General features: G+C 50.8%; 2 protein-coding genes across 8 annotated transcripts in view; one reads left to right on the top strand and one right to left on the bottom strand.

The window, feature by feature from the left end:
- Positions 1–252: 252 nt before the first annotated feature.
- Positions 253–20,243, top strand: ADRA1D (adrenoceptor alpha 1D). Of its 7 annotated transcripts, none has more exons than XM_027078843.1 (4): positions 253–1,437; positions 1,828–1,948; positions 18,554–18,591; positions 18,838–20,243. In XM_027078843.1, exons 1-4 carry the CDS (start codon positions 318–320, stop codon positions 19,425–19,427), a joined length of 1,869 nt encoding a protein of 622 aa, XP_026934644.1. In that variant the 5' UTR covers positions 253–317; the 3' UTR covers positions 19,428–20,243. The 7 variants fall into 7 exon arrangements, with proteins under 7 accessions (XP_026934644.1, XP_026934643.1, XP_026934647.1 ...); XM_027078842.1 differs by having other exon boundaries at positions 18,554–18,597; XM_027078846.1 differs by lacking the exon at positions 18,554–18,591 and having other exon boundaries at positions 18,838–19,107.
- The window catches only part of SMOX (spermine oxidase), a 64,183-nt gene continuing 50,248 nt past the window's right edge, over positions 8,576–22,510 (bottom strand). The window contains exon 9 of the transcript XR_003427230.1: positions 8,576–8,634. The gene's annotated coding sequence lies outside the window, so the exon portion shown is untranslated. The remainder of the gene's footprint in view (positions 8,635–22,510) is intronic.

The raw sequence follows: 22,510 nt of genomic DNA, 5'->3' as shown, positions 1-22,510 counted from the left end.
CTGCCCTTCCTCCGCTCCGTCCCGGCCCCGCGCCCAGTAGCTAGCTCCTCAGTGGTCGCCGCCCGCACCGCCCGGCCCCGAGCCGCCGCTTTGCCCGCTCGCCTGGGCACGCTGCGAGAGAGGCGCGCGTCGCCAGCTCGGGCTCTTCGGTCCCACTCCGCAGCCGCCCGCTCCGCTCGCGGGCAGCAGTGCTCCACGTCACAGGAACTGAGGCAGGACCCCGACAGGACCAGCGCGCGGGTCTGGAGCCGGAGCCCCCAGCCCTACCAGTCGCTCGTCCTGCGCCCAGCCGCGGCCCCCGACGGCTGCGCGTTGAGATGACTTTCCGCTATCTCCTGAACGTCAGTTTCGAGGGACCCTGCTCAGACAGCAGCGCCGGGAGCTCCAGCGCGGGCGGTGGCGGGGGTGGCGCGGGCGGCGCGGCCGCCTCCGAGGGCCGGGCGGTGGACGGCGTGCGGGTGACCGCAGGCGGTAGCAGCGGCGGCGGCGTGGTGGGCGCGGGCAACGGCGAGGACAACCGGAGCTCCGCTGGGGAGCCGGGGAGCACTGGCGCCGGCGGCGAGGTGAACGGCACGGCCGCCGTCGGGGGGCTGGTGGTGAGTGCGCAGGGCGTGGGCGTGGGCGTCTTCCTGGCTGCCTTCATCCTCACGGCCGTGGCGGGCAACCTGATGGTCATCCTCTCCGTGGCCTGCAACCGCCACCTGCAGACGGTCACAAACTATTTCATTGTGAACCTGGCCGTGGCCGACCTGCTGCTGAGCACCACAGTGCTCCCCTTCTCGGCCACCATGGAGGTTCTGGGCTTCTGGGCCTTCGGCCGGGCCTTCTGCGACGTGTGGGCCGCCGTGGATGTGCTGTGCTGCACGGCCTCCATCCTCAGCCTCTGCACAATCTCGGTGGACCGGTACGTGGGCGTGCGCCACTCGCTCAAGTACCCAGCAATCATGACCGAGCGCAAGGCGGCCGCCATCCTGGCGCTGCTCTGGGCCGTAGCCCTCGTGGTGTCTGTGGGGCCGCTGCTGGGCTGGAAGGAGCCGGTGCCCCCTGACGAGCGCTTCTGCGGCATCACGGAGGAGGCAGGATACGCTGTTTTCTCCTCCCTGTGCTCTTTCTACCTGCCTATGGCCGTCATTGTGGTCATGTACTGCCGCGTGTATGTGGTAGCGCGAAGCACCACGCGCAGCCTGGAGGCGGGAGTCAAGCGCGAGCGGGGCAAGGCCTCAGAGGTGGTGCTGCGCATCCACTGTCGCGGCGCAAGCACTGGCTCAGACGGAGCCCACGGTGGGATGCGCAGCGCCAAGGGCCACACCTTCCGCAGCTCACTGTCAGTGCGTCTGCTCAAGTTTTCCCGTGAGAAGAAGGCGGCCAAGACGCTGGCCATCGTCGTGGGCGTCTTCGTGCTGTGCTGGTTCCCCTTTTTCTTCGTTCTGCCACTGGGTGAGTGATCCCTCTCCCACCAGCCCCTTCTCTTCCTCCCTGAGCCTGTGACCGTCCCTTCCTGGCACCCAGACTTGTATGGCCCTTCCCAGTGGAGGGTGACTCTCCACCTGAACATGGAAGGTTTACTGCCTGGTCTCTTAGACACGTGCGCATGCTGCTTTGTGGGACACAAATAGGTTCTTCATGCTTGCAGGATTTGTTTTATGAGCTTCTAACTTTTCTGGCCTTCCCCCTTCTTCACTGCCATTACAAGCCCTGGGCTTGTTTTACACTCCCCACCCCTCTAAATACAAAAGGTCAGTGGAAATCTGTGCGGGCATCTGCTCCCATAGTATGTGGCAAGCAGTGTATGTGCTTGTCTACATATCTCCCTCCCTCCACCACCAGGGCCTACATTCATTCATGGGCAGCAATCCCTGGCCAGTCTACGTGAACATCAGCAGACACCGGAAGCCACCTGCTTTCTCTGTTTGGAAGCTGGGCCCCCCTGGGAGGCCCTCCCCAGCTGGTATCTGTGAATGCTGTGGGCTCTCATTTCTGAAATCTCCTCTTGGTGGGGGGGGGGGGGTCTGTGTGGGGGTGAGAAAGAAAGGGAAAGGGCATCTTATCAAATGGAAAGTTAATATTGTTCATCGTAGTTTCTTAAATTTACGGAGTCCTAGCACTTCTGGAGAACTTTGTTATTTCTTTCACAGGCTTTCCTGTAGTCCTGGGAGGTGGGCAGCTGTTCTCAGGACCTTCCTCCCATGCCTTGAGGCCCCTCCTGGAAGCCTTGGGGCTCGGTCAGCACAGGGAGAAGAAAGGGAACGGCATCTATGGGGTTGCTTTTGCCCTGAGTCACTTCACCCACAGGTGCAACCAGCCAGCCCAAGCCAGGACCTCCCATGTACCTGTAATCACCCACATTGAACAGATGATAACATTTCGCCATATTTGCCTCAGATCACTTCCTCTCTCTCTTTTCAGATAAACAGAACAGCCACAACTAAGTTCCCTCCTCCTGTCCCTTCCTCATTTTCTCCCTCTCTCTGCAGAGGTAAATCTGGTGTTTATCACTCCCACACACATGTTTATACCCTTACTACAAACACCTGAATCTATAATAATAAATAGCATTGTTTTGTGTGTCCTTTGGACTTATATAAATTGCACCAGCTGTGCACATCCATCTTCCGTTTGCCCTTTTCACCCAATGTTTTGTTGTTGAGATTTATCCGTTCTGGTTATTTTAGCAACAGTATAGTATTCTGTTTGAAAGTATGCCATGGTGTGTTGATGCAGTCTCCTGCTGAGTGTTCGGTTTTTCTAATTTTTCGCTGTTATAATCTACACTGCAAAAGGCTACTGTTTTTTGAGGTCGAGATCACGTCTCCCTCTTCCAAAAAGCATCCCTAAATCTCCATGGCCTCTGCCCTTGCTGGCAGACACTGCTCTTCCTCAACCCCTCATCTCTGCTGCTCCTCACACCTCGCGTGGGAACCCTGGGGCTATCTTGCCTCTCCCTTCCTGCCGGTCTGCACTGTGCCCAGCCTCCCATGGCATCTCACCAAGTCTAGAACAAAGCCCAGGGCCACAATGGAGCTGAATTTAGTGGAATCTGGTAATAATGAGCAAGCAGGACAGAGGCCAAGCAGGGAAAGAGAATATTCTGATCTGCCATGACGTGGCTTGGAGGGCAGGACAGCAGAGAGAACAGGAGGACAGAGCCTGTGGTACAAGCAGGAGTGGCCTGAGGGTTGTGCAGGAAGAAGGGGGGCCAGGAGCAACCCCCCCCCCCCAGGAGCTCTGGGGCCAGGCCTGGGAGGAGGGAGGCATCTTTGGAGGAACAGGGAACATTCTGAGCAGCAACTTTTGGGGTTGAATATGGAATCCAAGGGGCTGGCATATTTTGGTAGGAGGTGCCAGTATGTGCTTGGGGGAAGAGGATGTTGGGAACTTAGATAAGGGGACCAAGGATGGATATGGTTGCAGAAGCAGGAGTGTGGGGTACAGTCTCCCAGAAAGAGGATGGATGGGCAAAGAGAAGAGATGGGCTGGGGAAGGAGCCTTGGGGAGTACCCACTTTGAAAGAACCCAGAAGGAGGCAGAGAAGGGGGCAGCCAGGAGAAGGTGGTACCGCCCTCCTTGCAGGCCCTGGTTCCCACACCAGGTGTGAGGAACAGCAAACGTGGGAGTATTGAGAAAAAGCACTGTGTGCCAGCCAGGGCCACAGGCCATGGAAATGAAGGTGCCCAGTAGGGCCACAACCTGGGGTTGTTGAGCAGACCCAGGGTGCCCTTCACCCACATCTCCACACACAAAGCCAAGTGGAAGCAGGAGCCCCAGCCACAGCAGTGATATGGCCAGTGAGCAGCCCAAATAGCCCGGAGGATATCAAAAGCTTTAGGAAGTGGGCCCAGGGTCCCAGTGGTACACGCACAGGGGGCCATGAACAGCCATCTATCACCTGAAATGTTTTAGTCAAGCCAGAGCTGCAGCAGAGGGAGATATAGACAAGGTATGCTGACCTGTGGGGCCATTGGGGCTCAAGTTGCTGGGCAGGAAAGAATGGCACACAAGCACAGGGCACCTAAAATCCTGAGGGTCTCAGAGAGGGACTAGGGGTCATCCCCCACACCTCCGTTTCCCTGTCTGTGACTCGATCTAGGCAGTGACTACGTTGGTGAATATATATGTAAAGTCATCAGTCTATACTCTTAAAATGTACACACTTTATAAACTTGACTGTCAGTATCTTATGCCTTAATGAGAGAGAGAGAGGGAGAGAAGGCGGGAGGAGGCAGGAGGAGGTTGTGAGCCATCTGAGGAAATGGTGTCTAGGCTGGAAAGCACACTTTGGCAGCCAGGTGTGGAGGGCAGATTCAGCGTTTGCGTCTCAGAGTGCTGGCCAAGTACCGAAGGACCCATCTCCACAGGCTCCCTGAGGTGGTGCAGGGTCCACAGACTCAAGGAGAGAGGCAGGGGGTGCGCTGCAGCAAGTTCTCAGGAATGGCATTACTGTTCCCTGGCCCAAAAGCCTGAAGAAGAGGCTGGCATTACATCTCCTATCTGTGCCTTTGTGGCACCTGGCACATAGTAGATGCTTGGTCAGTGTGTGTATAGGAGGAAGAAGTGGCAGAACCCATGGCCTTTTCACATCCTTCCGTGCCGAGGATCTGGTTGACAAAGCACAGCCCTCTATCTTTACTATTATTATTATTATTATCCCTGTGGTAAGAACATAACATGAGATCTACCCTTTTAACAAATTTTTAAGCATGCAGTATTGTTAACTCTAGGCACAAGGTTGTACAGCAGATCTGTAGAATTTATTCATCTTGCTTAACTAAAACTTTATGCCTATTGATTAGCAACTTCCCATTTCCCCCTCCCCTCAGCCCCTGGCACCCACCATTCCACTCTTTCTTTGAATTTGACTATTTTAGCTACATTCATGGAAGTGGAGTCATGCAGTCCTTCTGTGACTGGCTTATTTCACTTAGTATAACAGCCTCTGTGTAAGCAGAGACCTCCCTTACTCGCAATGCATTGGGGGTGATCCCCATTTATGTGACCTAAAAAAGTTTTTAAACATAACAGCTAATATTTATTGAGTGATTATTATGAACAAGCAGTGAGCTAGGGGTTTTATTTTCCATTTTTAAAAATCATGGATAGTTTCAAACACATAAGTAGACAGAACGGTGTGATGGCCCCAGCTTCAACAATATCAACCCAAGGCTGATCTTCGTTCATTTCAAACCCCGCCCACTTTCCACCACTGCTTATTATTTTGAAGAAAATCCCAGACACCATATCAGTTCATCTGTAAATTCTTCAATGTATATTTCTAGAAGAACTTTTAAAAAATAACCACAATCCATTATAACACAAAAAATAGTTGTTTAATAGTACCAAATATCTTAGTGTTCAAATGTTGCTGATTGCCTCATAAAATTTTAGTTTATTTGTTTGAATCAGGGTCCAAAAAAAAGTACATACATTGCATGCACTTGATTTGTCTCCTCAGTTTCTTTGATTAATAAGATTCCCCTACCCCCACCTTTTCCCTTTCAGCTTGTTTGGTGAAGAAACCAGATTGTTTGTCCCAAAGGAGTTACCCACAATTTGGAGTTTGCATCCCTATTAGTGCCACTTAATGTGTCCCCTTGTTCCCTGTACTTCCTGTAAACTGGCTTGATCAGATTCAAGTTCAGTGTTTGGGACAAGATTTCTTTTCTTTTGTGATGTTAAGATTGATCAGGGGTTCAGATGCAGTCAGCCTGATTCATTCATTATAAAATGTCCCATCAGCTTTTCACCTGCTAGTTTTAGCAGCCATTGACCATGGCCTGGACCCATTATATCACTGGGACTGAAAGTGGTGATATCCAAATTCTGTCATTCCTTCTGCATTTGTAGACTAAAATTCTAAAAAGAATTCACCACTAGCTGTTTGGTCACTTGAAATAGAGTACATACAGCAAAATCAGGAGAGCTGCTCGATGCTCTCCTTTATCAAAAGAAGAGTTGGGCTTCCCTGGTGGCGCAGTGGTTGAGAGTCCGCCTGCCGATGCAGGGGACACGGGTTCGTGCCCCAGTCCGGGAGGATCCCACATGCCACGGAGCGGCTATGCCCGTGAGCCATGGCCGCTGAGCCTGCGCGTCCAGAGCCTGTTGCTCTGCAACGGGAGACGCCACAACAGTGAGAGGCCCGCGTACCGCAAAAAAAAAAAAAAAAAAAAAAGAAGAGTCAATTTCCTAGCAATCTTTCCAAAGGGGACCAATAGGTTTTTTAGTACCATGTTAAAAGTGATTTTTAAATCTGTCACACATTATAGACATCACTATTTTGGGGTTGGCCAATGGGTGCCCTTGGCCCTAGGGTCCTTGTTACTTCCTGCCTAGGTCAGAGATCAGAGGTCAAACTGAAGCCAGGGTTAAGGGTCAGTTGACAGACATGCTTTAAGCTTTAAATCTCACCAAATGCCTCAGCACCTGCTTACCTCCCCCCAGGCTCAGTTCCAGGCTCGCGTCTGCCCCAGATCCTGGCCATGAGGGCCCTGAGCATTGCCATAGGACATGACCACTTCCTGTGTGGCTTGGTCTTCCCAGACCGCCAGAGCCTTTGAGCCCACTCCTCATGGGAAAGTCTCTGAGTTCCTGAGCCCACCTCTGACCCCACCTGAACCCTGCCCCATCCTGCTTCATGAGCTATATGCCCACCAAAAAGGTCTCCTTGAATGCTAGAAGATTTGCCTGCCCTCCTTTGCAGATGGTGACCCAGCAGAACATTGGCCTGGGCCCCTGAGAGCCAGCATTGGGACCTAGTGGGCAATGCCCCAGCAACTCAGTGCTGGGACTCCTGGACAGAGTGACCACTGTCTGGGAACTTCTCTCCTCTGGCGAAAGCACTGATCCGCTCCAACTTATGAGCCATTTGTCAGTGTGGCCTGAGAACTGAAAGGTTCATGTTCAGATCAGGGTCATGTTCAGCCGAGCACAAGGGCCATTTGGCAGGGACTTCAGCCTTGGGCACGCAGAGCTTGGGGTGTGACCACTCCAAGGCCGCAGATCAGGGAATGAGTTAAGAAGTGACAAGAGTGGAAAAGAGAGGGAGAGAGGGAAGGTGGAGAGAGAGAAAGGGGAGAAGGGGAGGGAGAAGAGCTGAAGGGGAATGGGTGGGGTCCAGTGTAGGACACTGAACAGGTCTGTGACTCATCTCCCTGCCTTGGGCCCCACCAGGCAGCTTCTGTGGCTCTAGGAACTACCCCTCCCTGCCAATCCGCACAGCTGCAGAAGGATGTCCAGGGCCAGACCAGTAGCTCTAGGCCAGCCCCACAGAGCTCAAGGATCCTGAGGTAAACACAGGGCACAGAAGGACTTCTGATCTATTCTTTGTCTATCTCAAGCCAGAGGACCAGTTACCTCTCACCATGGAAGATTGGCAATGCAAGGAATTCAAGAGATTTAGCTTGGCACAGCTAGCCCCACAATATCCTCAACTCTGTGTCTTTATAATCCATCTGAGACCTGGACCCTATTCAGGTCACCTCTTCCTGACAGCCTTTTATGATTGTCTCTGCTTCAAAATGGCCTTATCTCTTACCATCTCTCCCTCACCTTCTCTGTTCCAGCAGTCCTAACTTCTTGGTTGTCCTTGAACTTGTGCGGTACCCTGCTGCCTCAGGGCCTTTGCACATGCCCTCTCCTCTGTCTGGAATTCTCTTTCTTCAGGTAGATGCATGACTCACTCCCCCAGAGGGTCTTCAGGTCTCAGTTCAAGTGTGCCTTATGAGAGAGGCCGACCCTTTAAAATATTGCAAAGAGGTCCACTGCTTCCCAGCCTCTCTTGGGGAAGGTGCAATTGAGTTCTAGAGTCAGAAGCACTGAGTGAGCAGCTGAAAGAACTAGGAGAGAGAAAGGGAGTCTAGGACTGGGAATTCCATCTCTGCTAGCCCTGTTGGCAGAGAAAGACCTGAATATGGTACATGGTATTTTTAACCCCTCTATTTCTTTCTGGCTAGAGAAAATGGCTGCTTGTGGATAGAAAAGTCACTGGTGAGGCAGGAGGTGGGAAAGGGGAAAGGCTGGGGTGCAGCCTAATAGTTCATGGTTGGCTGCAAGCTATGAACAAGACTGGCTGTGAATTATGACATTCTGCCAAGAACAAGTTCCCTTCTGGTGATGCCAAAAGAGTGCTGTTAATCACACAGTCCCCCCTTGGCTTCAGCGCTGTCACTCCTCAGCGAGGCTTGGCCAGATTGGCCAGTTTCAGCCTTAACCACCATCTCAGCAGCATCTCCTGGGCCTGGACATTGCTCTTACTTAGGAGAGGGGACTGGCCTGTGATAAGGCTGCAGACCTCTGCCGCCAATCTCAGCCTGCCTTAGTTTCCCCAACAGTGTGCAGGCCAGGCTAGCCCAGCCAACATGCCAAAGAGTGGGGTAACCTGCTGACACAGGAGAGGCCCTGCCTCTTCTGACTACTGGATGTTCAGCATCCCTGGACATTACGTTAGACTCCTGACAAAGGCACCCCAAAACAGGGAATAGGGGAAGGCAGGTGGGAGCAAGCTTGACGGATACATGCAAGAAAAGGCCAAGGAGCAGAGAGAAGCAGGCAAGAGTTGTGTTTTCAGTCATCTCCTACCTACATCCTGACCACCTCTCCTCATAGGTAGGTCAATGTGTTCACTCCTGTGCTCCAGCCTGCCTGTTGAGTGGAGAGAAATGGGCATGAACATGCAAATTCATGCCCTGCCTTTCTCAGCAGTGGGCGGAAGAGTTGAAACAGTGACCAAGAGCTAATCCCTGGATTATAGGTTTAGGACCAATCAAGAGAGCTTGAAGACACATCCATGCAAAGAGTGTCCTGGGTCATGTCCCTGTACGTAGAGACTGAGACAGGAGTTCTTATGCGAGTGATGGATTGAGGGAAGCTCTCAGGAGGTACTTGGGAGGGAGGGAAGCAGGATAAGTCAGAAAAGAGCTAAACCTAGGATGTGGTCTCAAAGTCTGGCCTCAGCCTGATCCCTGGAACAAGAACGACAGCAGAGAATTGTGCCACCTCGAGACAAGGAGTCTGGCCTTTTCCATCCCTGCTGTCTATCACTGGCTGTGGGCTGCCACCTTGGTGGGAAGGTGTCATCTCCCAGTTGAAGCAGCTCCCATTGGTCAAGGGCAATTCTCCATTAGCAGCCAACTATAAGCCATTAGCAGCCAACACTCACAGTAGCTGGGGACCAGGGGCACCTGGGTGGGGCACTAATAGCATCAACTTCAAACCTTAAAGGTGACTTTTGAGCAAAGACTTGAAGAAGGGGAAGGAGATGGCCAAGTGGCTTTCTGGGGCTCCTTCCAGGAGGCTGGGGTCTGTTTCCTGAGATGCAGCGAGCAGGCAACAGCCCAGCCTTTCTGAGTGTTCTGGATGGGCATGTGTGCACAGGAGCCGAATTCAATGTGGCAGTCCTCACAGGCCACCCTAAAGGCCATAGAGAAGGCCAATGAATGCCACTTGGTGGAGGCAGAATCAAGAAGTGCTCAAAGGCACACACACTCCAGAAACCAGTCTCACCTCCGCAGACCCCGGGAGTGGAATTAATCACAGAACTGCTCCTGGAGAGGTGGTTCTATGCCCAAGTCTGAAGAACTGGAGAGACCTGCTATGGAGAAAGGAAGAGGGCCATCTTCCAGACCAGGCCAAATGTATGAAAGTCCAGAGGTAGGGATGGGCATGCTGCTTGTGGATCAGCTGCTGGAAGGTATTGAGTCTTTGTGGATCCTGACCCCAGGACCCCTGGAAGACCAGGGGAAGTTTTTTTTCTATCTTTACATGATGTCAAGGAAAGACCAAGCACTTTAGGGCTAGACTGACGCAGGTTCAAATCCTGATGCTGCCACTTGCCCTCCGGAGATAACTAGAATCTCTGCAAAGTGGGATGCTAATGCCATGAGAATTAAATGAGAAGTGCTACATACAGGGCCCAGCATGCAGCCTGGTAGGTACTGAACACTCAGAAAGCAAGCGTGAGCTCCCATTTCCTTCCTCGTCACTTTAGAGGCTACCTACATCTACGCAAACAGCACTTATTCACTCACTCAACAGATACTTTATGACCCCTGCTCTGGATCAGGCAAGTGTGTTAGAGGCTGGGATGAAAAGAATAATTAATCCCATCCCTGTCCTCAAGAAACCTAGAGTCTAGGAGAGTAGATAGAGCAGTAACAAATTTTATTTGTTAAGATGCAGGCGTGCATAAAAGGGCACCTAACCCAGGCTTGGTGGGGGAGGACACCTGACCTGGGCTGGAGGGATGGGTGGACGGAAGCAGAAAGCACCGTGGGAGCAGTTAGAGCCACGCAGGAAGGCAGAAGGAGCCCAGCCTCTGTGGGAAGACATGCTTGTGGCTTCGTATGGCCAAGTTGGGAGGGATGTAAGCTGAAGACAGCTTAGGATTCTAAAAAGACTTGAATGCAACACAAGAAAATTTGGGTTTATTCCTCAGAGCCATTAGAAGCCACCAACGTTTTCAGAGGGGAAAGGAGAGAAACCATTTTTTTTTACAATAAGTCTCCAGCAGCTGTGTGCAGAGTAGAGGAGACAAGGGACCACTGGGGGCTGTCACAGCCATGTAAACAAAATGAGATGCCAGAGTCAGCAAAGGCTTCAGGAATGAGGTGAAGGGAGGGACTCCACTAGAGAGAAAACTGAATGTACCAGACATGGTGACATATAGCGTAGAAAAGAGGGACTCATTCAGCAAACTCAGCAAGTGTTGAGCGCCTACTGTGTTCAGTGTGTTCATGAGGTCTTCTGGGCAATGGGAGTGCAGCATCAAGCAAAACAGACACTAGTCCTGCCCCATGGACTCTTACTGCAGGCAGAAAGGTGATAGACAAAATGAAGAATAACTCAAATAGTACAAGAGAAGGTGATAAGGGCCACAGATAGAGCCAGCTGAGGGAGATGGGGAGTATGGGGTGGGGGACACTGCAATTTTTTTTATTGTAGTTGATTTATAATATCGTGTTGTTTTCAGTTGTACAGCAAAGTGATTCAGTTTTTTTTCAGATTATTTTCCTTTATAGATTATTATGAGATACTGAATACAGTCCCATGTGCTATACAGTAAATTATTGTTGCTTATCTATTTTATGTATAGTAGTTTGTGTCTGTTAATCTCACACTCCTAATTTGTCCCTCCCTCCCTCCCTCTCCCCTTTGGTAACTATAAGTTTGTTTTCTATGTCTGTGAGTCTGTTTCTGTTTTGTATATAGATTCATTTGTATTATTTTTTAGATTCCACATGTAAGTCATATAATATTGGTCTTTCTCTGACTTACTTCACTTAGTATGACAATCTCTAGGTCCATCCATGTTGCTGCAAGTGGCAATATTTCATTCTTTTTATGGCTGAGTAACATTCCATTGTTTATATATACCACATCATCTTAAACCAGTCATCTGTTGGTGGGCCCTTGGGTTGTTTCCAGGCACACTGCAATTTTAGATGAGAGGTCAGGGAGCCATGTGGATTTCTGGGGGAAGAAGATTCTGGAGAAAAGCAAATGCAAAGGCCCAAGGAGGGAGTGTGTCTGGCATGTCCAAGAAGCAAAAGGAGGGTAGTGTGGCTGGAACAGAGTGGGGGGGGGAGTAGGAGAGGATGTCAGGGGTCAGGGGACCACATGTCGAGCTGTGAGGGGGAATGGCAGCCCTTAGAGGGTTTTGAGCTTGAGGAGTGACATGATCTATTTCTATTGGGTTGGCCAAAAAGTTCCTTCGGTTTTAAAGTAAAAATAAAAGACACATCTTTAGTTTCACCCAGAACTTTATTGAACAACATAGTCACTGTTTTGTTCCACTACCTTCTGAAATTTTTCAGACAACTTCATAATTCCATCTTTCCAAAACTTTTTATCTTTTTGAGCAAAGAACTGTTCCTTTTACAGTCTTCCAGGGAATTGAAATTTTTTTCCGTTAAGAGAATTTTGTAAAGATTGAAAAATATGGAAATCCGAAGGTGCAATGTCTGGTGAATATGGTCAATAGATCAGAACTTCCCACCCAAGCTGTAACAGTTTTTGCCTGGTCATCAAAGAAACATGTGGCCTTGCGTTATCCTGATGGAAGATTATGCATTTTCTGTTGACTAATTCCAGATGGTTTTTGTTGAGTGCTGCTTTCAGTTGGTCTAATTGGGAGCTGTACTTGTTGGAATTAATCATTTGGTTTTCCAGAAGGAGCTCATAATAGAGGACTCCCTTCCAATCCCACCATATACACAACATCATCTTCTTTGGATGAAGACTGGCCTTTGGTGTGGTTGGTGGTGGTTCATTTCGCTTGCCCCACCATCTCTTCCATTCCACATTATTGTACAGTATCCACTTTTCATCGCCCGTCACAATTTCTTTTAAAAACAGAAACTTTTCATTACATTAAGGTAGATAATCACATGCAGAAATACAGTCAAGAAGGTTTTTTTGCTTAACTTCTGTGGAACCCAAGCATCCAAGCGATTCACATAACCAAGCTGGTGCAAATGATTTTCAACACTTGATTTGGATATTTTGAGTATGTCAGCTATCTCCCACATGGTATAATGTTGATGGTTCTCAATTAATGTCTCGATTTGATCCCTGTCAGCTTCAACTGGTCTACCCGACCATGGAGCATCGTCCAGCAAGAAATCTCCAGCATGAAACTTCACAAACCACTTTTGACACGTTCGATCAGTCACAGCACCTTTTCCATACACTGCACAAATCTTTTTTTTATGTTTCAGTTGCATTTTTACCTTTCTTGAAATAATAAAGCATAATATGCTATAAATGATGCTTTTCTTCTGCCATCTTCAATATTAAAATAGCTACATAAAAATTCACCAATTTTGATAAGTTTGTTTTTAAATGCATGCTGATATGACAGCTGTCACAATACAATCTAACAAAATTGTTTTGAATGAAGTTAAAGATAACTAAGCACTACTCGAACCATCTTATGGAAAAAACTGAACAAAACTTTTGCCCAACCCAATATTTTTAAAGGATCGTTCTAGCTGCCAAGTTGAGGGTAGATTTCAGGCTGCAACGGTACATGCAAGAGACAGTCGGGAGGCTGCTGAATTACTCAAGGGGAGAGGGAATTGTGTCTCAGACAGGGTAGGAGGGCGCAGGGAGGAGGGTAGTGGTTGAGTTTCAACCTCATCCCCTTCTGCTGTGCACTCAATCACTCCATTCTATCCACACTAGCCTTGTCATTGTTCTGCAAACATACCAGGGCCACCTCAGGCCCTTTGCACTTGCTGTTTCCTCTACCTGGAATGCTTTTCCCCAAAATGTCCACATGCCTCATTCAGCTCTTTACTCAGACGTCATATTCTCAGCAGTTTACCCAAAATTTATAGCACCACCCCCAGCCACACGCACACACATACATAAACACACACTAGGTATCTTCCTTCCCTGCTTTGTTTTTTATTAGCATGTTTTATTATCTGATACGTTTGCATTTTCCTTGTTTATCATATGTTTTGCTGGTCTTGCCCTATGAAATGTAAGCTTTATGAGGGCAGGATAAGTGTGAGATGCCAGTAGACATCCAAGTGGAAATGTCTGGGAGGCAGTGAGTCTTGGATCTATGAGTCTAGAATTTGGGAGAGCAAACTGAGCTGGAGATAGAACTGTGGGCGTTACCAGCCAACAGTCTGTGAGCCTGGCTGAAATTGCCAAGAGAATGCAAAGAGAAGAGATTACAAGACTCTTCTTATAAGGGCACTCCTACACGTAGCAGTGGGGACATGAGGAAGGAGCAAAGGCAATTGACAAGGAGTAGAAAATCCAAGAGAATGGCGCCCCAGAAGCCCCGGGTGAGATGAGAAGTGTCCAGGATGGATGAGAGCTGTATCTGCATGTGGGAGGGCTGGGGTGGAGTGGGGCAGTGGGGCAAAGCAGTGGAGTGAAAAGCAGGTGGGGAAGAGGAGATGGCATGTGTGGATAGAAAGCGTGGAGGGAATGAAGTCATAGCCAGAGAACCAGCAAAGAGGGTGCAGCTGTGACAGAGGCAAGCTCACGAGTGACTGATGGGTCGAGAGCTCTACAACACAAGCAGGGATGTGAACCTTGGGTGGGAGGAGAGACTCCTTTCTTACCAAGGAGGAAGACAGGTGAAGAAGGTTTGAGTGAGTGCCCAACTTCTTTGTCTTGTTTTCTCTGTGAAACAGGAAGTGAGATTAACTGCTTTGGAGAAGGGAAAGGGGCAGACTGCAGAGCCTGTGGAGAGGGGTAAAGGCTCAAAGGAGCTGGTGCAGGAATAGGTGGGGGTGGGGGAGTGGGCTGAGAATGGGTGGCAAGATTACTTGAAGCCAGGACACAGAGCTGAAGTTGGAGACCCTAAGCGTGTTCAGAGTGTGGGTGAATCTCTCCAGAGTTAGGCTCTGGCTGGATAAATACAACCCAAATCCAGAAGGACATGCACATGGAAGGACTGAGGAAAGAATGGCTGGGGTGCAAGTGAGGAGAAGTCTCAGCTAAGCAGAGATGATAGGAGAAATCCAAGGGGCTGGCAGGTCAAAGTTCAGATGAGAAAAAGAGAGAGGACAGAAAGCTGCAGTCAGCAGTGGAATATAGATTTAAGTGAAGAAATGAACTGCTCAGCCTTATGTTTTAAAAGGACACACACACCCCCAGCTGCTATGTGGAGAACAGGGTACTATGGGGGGCACAGGGGCAGGAACAGAGAGACCACTTGGAAGGGCACTGTAGGTAGATGATGATAGTAGCTGGGACCAGGGTGGTAATGGGGGATGGTGCAAAGTGGGGGATTCAGGACTAACGGGAGTTGGTGATGGATGGGATGCAGAGTGTGACAGAAAGAGAGAGGTCAGAATGTGTGGAGCGCCTACAATGTGCCAAGGATGGTGTGGGGAGCTCTCCATTTAAGGATCAGATAGATGGGAAACTGGTAGTTACCCGCAGTGTTCTTGGCATTGAGAAGTGAATAGATGTGCTAGGGGAGGGAGGAATACAACTAACTCTGCTGGGTCGGGAGGGGACGGTGTGACGAAAGCTCCCAGGAGGAGGTGCCACTGGAGCCAGCACTACCAGGTGAGGAAGGAGGAAGGGCAGTCCAGGATGATCCTGTGCAAAAGCACAGAGACAAGACTGGGGAGCCCGCTGTGGCCAGAGGGCAGTGAACAGTCAGTGTGGCAACTTAGCTGATGCACATGAAGACAGAAGAGAAGCGGGAATTGCAAGAGAAAGGAGAACAAGGAGGTGGTGCTGGGCGCCTGGATGGCGGGAGGCCGAGAGAGGAGGGTCCCATGAGCACCTGTTTCCAGTGACAACTGCCAAGATGAGTTAGCACAGCTGTGCTTTATGCCTGCAAGAACGGCTGTGGACAATGTGGGGAGTAGGAGAGGGAGCCAGCTCAGGACAGAGAAGGGGAGTGCCAGGCACTGGGAGACAGAGGCCTTGCCTCAGAGCCCCCATGTATCCATTGAAGCTTTCCTGTAGCTGGGCTTCCGGGGCTGGCAGAGGCTTGTGCTGGGCAGCTGGAGAGGACTGTGAAGGCAAGAGAGGTGAAACCAAGTGGTCGACCTAAGAGGCCATAAGTCAAGTAGCTGGAGGAGGAGAAAGTTGGGAGTGGCTGAGAAGGGGCTTGTCCACTGATGCCCTGACAGCAGGGCAGTGCTGCAGGGATAATGCCAGTGAGCACCCTCGGGAGCCTCAGGACAGTTACCCACCTCGTCCACGGCAAAGGGGAGGGAAGTGCCCACAAGCCCCTCTCCCCCGACCCAGAGATCCTTGAAAGAGGCTGTGGGCAGAAGAGAGAACGTTGGGGCAGGCAGGCAGCAAAGAGTGAGGCAGGGTGCAAGGAGGCATAGGGGGTAGACTGCAGCACTCTGGGCAGAAGTAGGTGTGAGGCTCAGGACTGCCATATGTGAAAGGAACAGAGTAAAAATCTCTTAGGAGCTCCTGCCTGTGAAAGCTGGAGCCCAAGGCACAGACGTCTGTATTTTCCAGGCAAGATGTCTGTGCACAGAGGGCAGACAGCAATGAAACAAAATTGTGGCGGCTGCTGTCAGTGCCCCACCCATCCCCCCTGAACATGGGTCACTTTCCGCCCCAGCAGCTGCCTCCATATCTTCGCCTGCAGCATTCTCTGACCAGCAAAATCCTCACTGTCCACCCACACAGCAAGCAGGAAGTATGGAAAATTAACACCCTGAGGGAGCAACCCAAACACTGGCTTATGGTAATGGGAGTATAGATACCCCACCTCCCTCACCTTACTGATCCTGTTCTCCAGTCCCCCAGAGCTCCCAGTGAGAGTGACTAACTTGTTAACTCTCCTTTTATTGGCTTCCTTCTCTTCCCTCTTTTTATCACACTTCACTACTGGTGTTTCATTTACCTTCCAAATTAACAACTTGCATTTGAATCCTTGTCTCAGGTCTGCTTCTGGGAGACCCCAAAGTAAGACAGAACCCTCAGCAGGACACAGTAGGAAAAACCTGGGGCTGAAAGGCTGAGTTTGTATCCCAGCTCCTTTGTGTGTAAGGAATTCCCAGCTGGCAGCAGGCTTCTGCATAGGTTGGTTGAGCATGAATTAGAATTTTAATGCTTAAAACAAGGCCCAGGCCACACTACTATATGCCATGTTGCCCACCAATCCGAATCAAAACCACACCAATAACAAAGCCCTTTGGCTGGCTTTTGGCTTACTGCTTAAAGCATAGTCCCCTGATTTGTCATCCTGGGCTAAATATAAAAGAATTCTAGCCTGAGTCAGAAAGTTATTTTCAGCACTCTGTCTTATTTTGCAGCCATTAAGGGATGCTGTTCAGAAGGCTGCCTTCCTGAAGGCTAAGGTCAACACTGGTGGCCCCCACATTCCAGGGACAACTGCCCAATTCTTCTCCCAAGGGAAATTATCTCCTTACATTCTGATTGATGCCCCAGCCTCCCCCAAACCCACCAGGTCTTGGCTACTGTTTCTGGCCACTCTCCAGAGCTGGGAACGGGGTCCCTTCCCAGGGCTGAGGTCTCCTCTCTCAAAAGCCACAGAAGTAGGGAAAGGGGCAGTGAACAGACTCCAGTATTTACTACAAAACTGCGAAGTCTTGTGCCCTGAAATTTATGAATTGTCACAAAATCCCTTCAGAGAAATTGTTGTATGTATCTCACAGAAAAGAAGAGTGAGACTTAGATGGCCAAATAACTTGCTCAAGGCTGCGTGACCAGGGTTTGAAAATGCTGTGCCACGCGATACTGCCTGACACTCCTCTTCCTCCACAGTGTCTCTTAGCATCAGGAATCCCACTGGGTGGGAGGTGGGTGATACGCAAGGGTCCCCAGGTCAAAGAGAGGGGCATGATGCCTCTGCTCCCTCAGTAGGGGACACTGCTCTTATTTCTTTGAGGGCAAGGAGAAAAGAAAGCAGGTCTTGCTTTGTCAAGGACCATGATTTGTCAAGGACCACTACCCCTGGTCTGCTCAGCCTGGCAGACACCTGAAGCTTTTGCCTGGGATGGGACGCTCCTGCCGCCTACCCCCAACCCCTGCTGATGTTGAGGATAGTGAGGGTGACAAAGTGGCCTCTGCTTCCTGGGTGATGTCTTTGCATTTTGTTAGGTGCCTTTGGAGACATGACTCCTTGAGGTATATGGTGGGGAAGACAGGGGAAAGGTATGCAGGGAGGAGGGTCTTCCTGGCACAGCTCAGACCCCAGTGTCCCCACCTCCTCCTGCCTGGCACTCTGCTCCCTTTCCAAGCCATCCCAGAAGCCTTCCTGACCACTTCCCACTTCCACTGGGACAGCCTCACTATCCTGCATTCTGACAGCTCATGGGCATTGTGTTTATTGAGGCTTAATTCTAGGTTCTATCTCTTGCCTGCTCAAAAATATCCATGGCTCCTAACTACCCACAAAATAGAAGCCACTTCCCAGCATTTAAGGCCCTTCACCATTTGTCTCAAATGAAGTTTTCTGAGCATATCCTACAGGACATTCCCATGCCCCAAACTTGTTATCCTCTTGCCCACCTGTCCCTTCCACTCCTGATACCCTCTGCCCTTCCTCATCCTGCCTGGCTCCTGTCCATCCTGAGACCCTGGAAGCCCCCTGCCCCAATATACTGAGCACCACCATCATCCCACCTGCATGCCCATGATATGTGACCCACATTGCTACCGGGAGAGCAAGGCCTCAGGTGTTTGATGACAGCCCAGCACAGTGCCTGGCTCAGGGCAAGCCTTGGTCAACATTTAATTCAGGAGTTCTTACCCTTTTTATGCTAGGGACTACTTGGGCATCTGGCAAAGTGTATGGAGCCTTTCTCAGAGTTACTCTTTCAAATGCAAAAAATAAAATACAGAGGATTGCAGATGAAATCGACTTCATTTAATTGAAATCTGTGATTTAGTCTCCAATGTGTTTCCATGTGAAGGCTTTAAATAACAAGATCTAGTGGCGTGTTCTAGTGACTGACACTTCCAAATAGTGAGAAGCATAGACAATATTCCAAAATATCTGTAGCAACTGCTAATATTAGGGGGTAAACTGCCAATACTGCACCAGTTTTGAGCTACAAAACAGTGATTTCATATCGTTTTGTCTAATTCTACTCAGGTTTGTTGCTTACACTCGCTGGAAATGCTCAATTTCAGGTAAACGTGAGTAAAGCTGAAGATGACTATTTTTTTCTCATTCAAGTTCATGGACACCCTCGAATTATATCAGGGACTCATTGAGGAGAGATATCTTGAGAGCCACTGGTTGATGAATGGCCAGGGCCCCTGAAAGGGGTGGGGGGAGGGGGAGTAGTGCAGAGAGGGTGGCCCCTTTGCACCAGGCGCTGCCTGGAACTCCCTCTCCCTGAGCATCTAACCAGCCTGGGTCTCTGCTTCCCACAGGCTCCCTGTTCCCACAGCTGAAGCCCTCAGAGGGCGTCTTCAAGGTTATCTTCTGGCTGGGCTACTTCAACAGTTGCGTGAACCCGCTCATCTACCCTTGCTCCAGCCGGGAGTTCAAGCGGGCCTTCCTCCGCCTCCTGCGCTGCCAATGCCATCGTAGTCGCCAGCACCACCGCCCCCTCTGGAGCATCTACAGTCACCACTGGCAAGCCTCGAATGGCGGCCCGCACCCTGACTACGCTCCTGGCCCAGGTGCCGCACCCTCCGGGGCCCTGCTGGCCCTCACCACGCCCTCAGCCCCCGGCTCCCCAGGCACACGCAAGGCGCAGGCTCCGGTCGTCGGCCGTCGAAAGCCGCCCTGCGCCTTTCGCAAGTGGAGGCTTCTCGGGCCGTTCCGGAAACCCACCACCCCGCTGCATGCCAAGGTCTCCAGCCTGTCGCAAAAGAAACACGCCAGAGAGGCTGCGTGCGCCCTGCACTTGGAGGTGGAAGCTGTGTGCTTAGGCGTCCGCAGTGAGGCAGCTGAGGGCACTACCTGCCAGGCCTACGAATTGGCAAACTCTAGCCTTCTCCGGGAGACTGATATTTAAGGACCCCTGAGTTAGGCCGAGGAGTGTGCTGGGGGTGGGAGAAGGGTGTGGAGATGGAGGCTGGCTTTGTTCAAGAGGCCGGTGAGAATCAAGGACCCAGAAATCGATCAGGGCGACTGCTCTCCAGAATCCCCGAGGAACTGAGGTGTGGGTGAAGCCCCTGAAGGGCAGAAAGTTATGGGCTCCCCCTCCTGGACACAGATGCCCCCAGCTCCTCCTTTCAAGGGAGAGGCTGAGGGCTCCTTGGGGCCATTTGTTTCCAATCCCTGTTTGAGAAACACTGCCCCATCCATGCCTTGAACCCTGGGTAGATGGCCCCAAGTATGGCCAGGCAGCCCTGTCCCTCCTCTTGGGGAGGAAAGGGCACAGAGGCCCTGCCTGGCTGCCCCCAATGCCTCCCCTCCGGAAAAAGTCAGTGGGGCCAAAGCTTCTCAATGGACACAATTTATCCTTACTGCAGACTGGAGGAATCCAGTGGCCTGCCATTGCCACCCACAAGCTTTGGTGGCAGATTGGACGACTGTCCTACAAGCCTGTTGTATTAACCTGTGGGCCCACTTTGCCCTACTGAGGCTCCGCCCTGCCCCTCACTTTGTCTCCCCAAAGGCCTTACTGTTTACACTGTATATAGCTCCTTGTGCCTGTGCCCATCACTTCTTGCTGGGCTCTGGAACCATCAAATGGGGAGAACTTTGTCATTTTTAGACATATTTATTGGTCAGAGTACTTCTATTTTGTCCAAACTGTGCAAACTGTTCATCTTCAGCTTACAACCCATAAAGAACTACTTTTTGTTTTTCTAAAATCCTTCAAGTACTAAAGGCCCACAAGAGGATAAATTGGGTCTGTGTTCACCTTTCTAGTTTCAACCTGTCTCTTTAACTGATGGCTGCTGTCTTTGGGACTTTCAGCATAACCAAAAGATTCGGGCATTTTGTTGGCTTTTAAAACTCACATGATTAGTCTTGGGAACAAACAGTAATTATAAGCACAAAGTTTCGCTTTTTCAGTCTCACCAGATATATCTGTGATGCTCTGAGGGCCTCAGTCTGGAAGGTGGCCATCAGTTAAATGGGTGAAACATTACTTTACATGAAAAAATGTACAAGCCCAAGTAGACAGGTATACATGGTGAGAGAACACCTACTTAGGAACCATGCTTATTGGCTTTGAGTAAAATGTCCAACACTTGTCATGTTCCCAAGAGACTACAGGTAGTTCAGTCTTCAGCTAGATAATATCAACCACATACATCCAACCAGCATGGGAATGATGACTGTAGCCCAATGGACCCTTGGAAGGAGAGCTGGTTAGATAATACTCTGGGCTGTCTGGAGTGGTGGTGTTCTGAAACTGGAAGAACCAACTGCTGGGGCCAACATGAACCAGTATTTTGAGCCAAAAGCTTCCATCCTGTAGTAGGGAGGTAGTCTGTTTAAAAGGTCACCACAATTTCAGACCCCTCATCCCAATATTACAAGGTAAAAAGACAGCCAGTATCTGGGCTCGGGAGCAGAAATTTCACACTGTGGGTCTACAGCAGGTACTGGACTTTCAGGCCTGGTAACCCCCACAAGGCACAGGAGGGGCAGTTAAAAGCAGGTACTGGGAGCATGTTGCACACCCCAAAGAGGGCCCCATCTTGCAGCACACTGGCTACCCTAAAGCTGGGGACACTGGGCACAGCCCCCACAGTCTTCTCACAGAGGTGGGGGCCATCCGTCAAAGCAAAGTTCAGCAAGGAGGCAGACCCTAGTGTCAGAGGATTGAACTCTGGGCTCCCCAGCAGGGGTTCAACAGCAGGGGAGGGTCTCTAAGAGGGTTCCCACATGCCAGGGCAGCTGAGCCCACAGGAGGTCGACAGTGAGGACAAGGGAGAAATGTAGGGAGGGAGCCTTCATCAGAAGGATTTTAGGGGGCCTCCCTGTCCTGGATAACAGTGGGTGTAGAGGCAGGTGGGGTCAGCAGCTTGCCCAGTACTTTCTCTAGGCTTGATGATCAATCAGCAAAACATATCTGACCTTTAAGCCTCAGCTCATGTCTCCTGCACACGGGACTCTCTGCACACAGCTGCCTCCTCCTGTGCCCTCCACACCAGGGAAGGAGCTTTCCAGGAGAGCGGGATGGGGCTACAGAGCCCCAGAGAGGCTGTGCCACAGCAGAGGCATCCAGCATCCCAGTTCTAATCATCAGTAAAGCACTGAGCTGCTGACCTTGTTCTCAGGACATGGCAAAGAGTCCTGGAGTGGCCAAGAGGAATGGAGGGAATAGCAACAGCCCTTCTAGAGGAGGTAGCCTCTTGCAAGTGATTCTGGGACATCTGGGAGAAGGTCCTCAGGTACCCCAGCCCAGCCCATACAACTGATTAAAGAGACTGTCCCTGAGGTGCATATAAAAAATGGGGCTCTAGACTGCAGGAGGCCCCTGTGAAATGTCAAGGTGACTGGGGGAGCGGGGAAGACTCTCAGTACCCATCAAAATGGGACTAGGAGTTCCTTTACACAATCCTCAAGGGATTGAGTGAAGCCTGAAGGATTCTGTGAGTGGGAAGGAGGATGGTCTTGTGAAATGTGACAGAAACAGAAGCAAGCCTCCAAGGGCACTGGTATTTGCCCAATTTCCCCCCACCACACACACACACACACACACACACACACACACACACACACACACACGCAATTCCTTAGAAAGCTGCGTTCCCACTTCCCTCCCAAGGCCCCAGCTCCAGTCTACCCTCCCTCTCCAGCTGGGCTCTTGCTACCCATCTTGCTTGCTTCCCACACTCTTTCCAGGACCTCTGTCCCAGCATCCCCCAGGACTGCTTTTGCAAGTCACCTGGGACCTTTCACTTCCCCAATCTCCTCCCCACCCCCGTCTCTGCCATAGTCCACACTGGTGGCTGCTCCCTGCTTCCTGAAATATTCCTCTTCCAGCCTGAACCACACCCCTGGGATCTTCTGGTCCCCTGACCACATACTCTCTCTCTCTCAATCTCTCTCTCTCTCTCAGTCTCTCTCTCTCTCTCTCTCTCTCTCTCCCCCCCCTTTCTCTCTCCCCCCCTTTCTCTCTCTCCCCCTCTCTCC

Source organism: Aethalodelphis obliquidens, unplaced genomic scaffold (assembly GCF_003676395.1).
Source record: "Aethalodelphis obliquidens isolate GAN/ISIS:26980383/991018 unplaced genomic scaffold, ASM367639v1 scaffold42, whole genome shotgun sequence".
Classification (NCBI taxonomy): domain Eukaryota; kingdom Metazoa; phylum Chordata; class Mammalia; order Artiodactyla; family Delphinidae; genus Aethalodelphis; species Aethalodelphis obliquidens.
The sequence above is the reverse complement of the archived record's forward strand: the minus strand, read 5'-3'. Positions and strand labels throughout refer to the sequence as shown.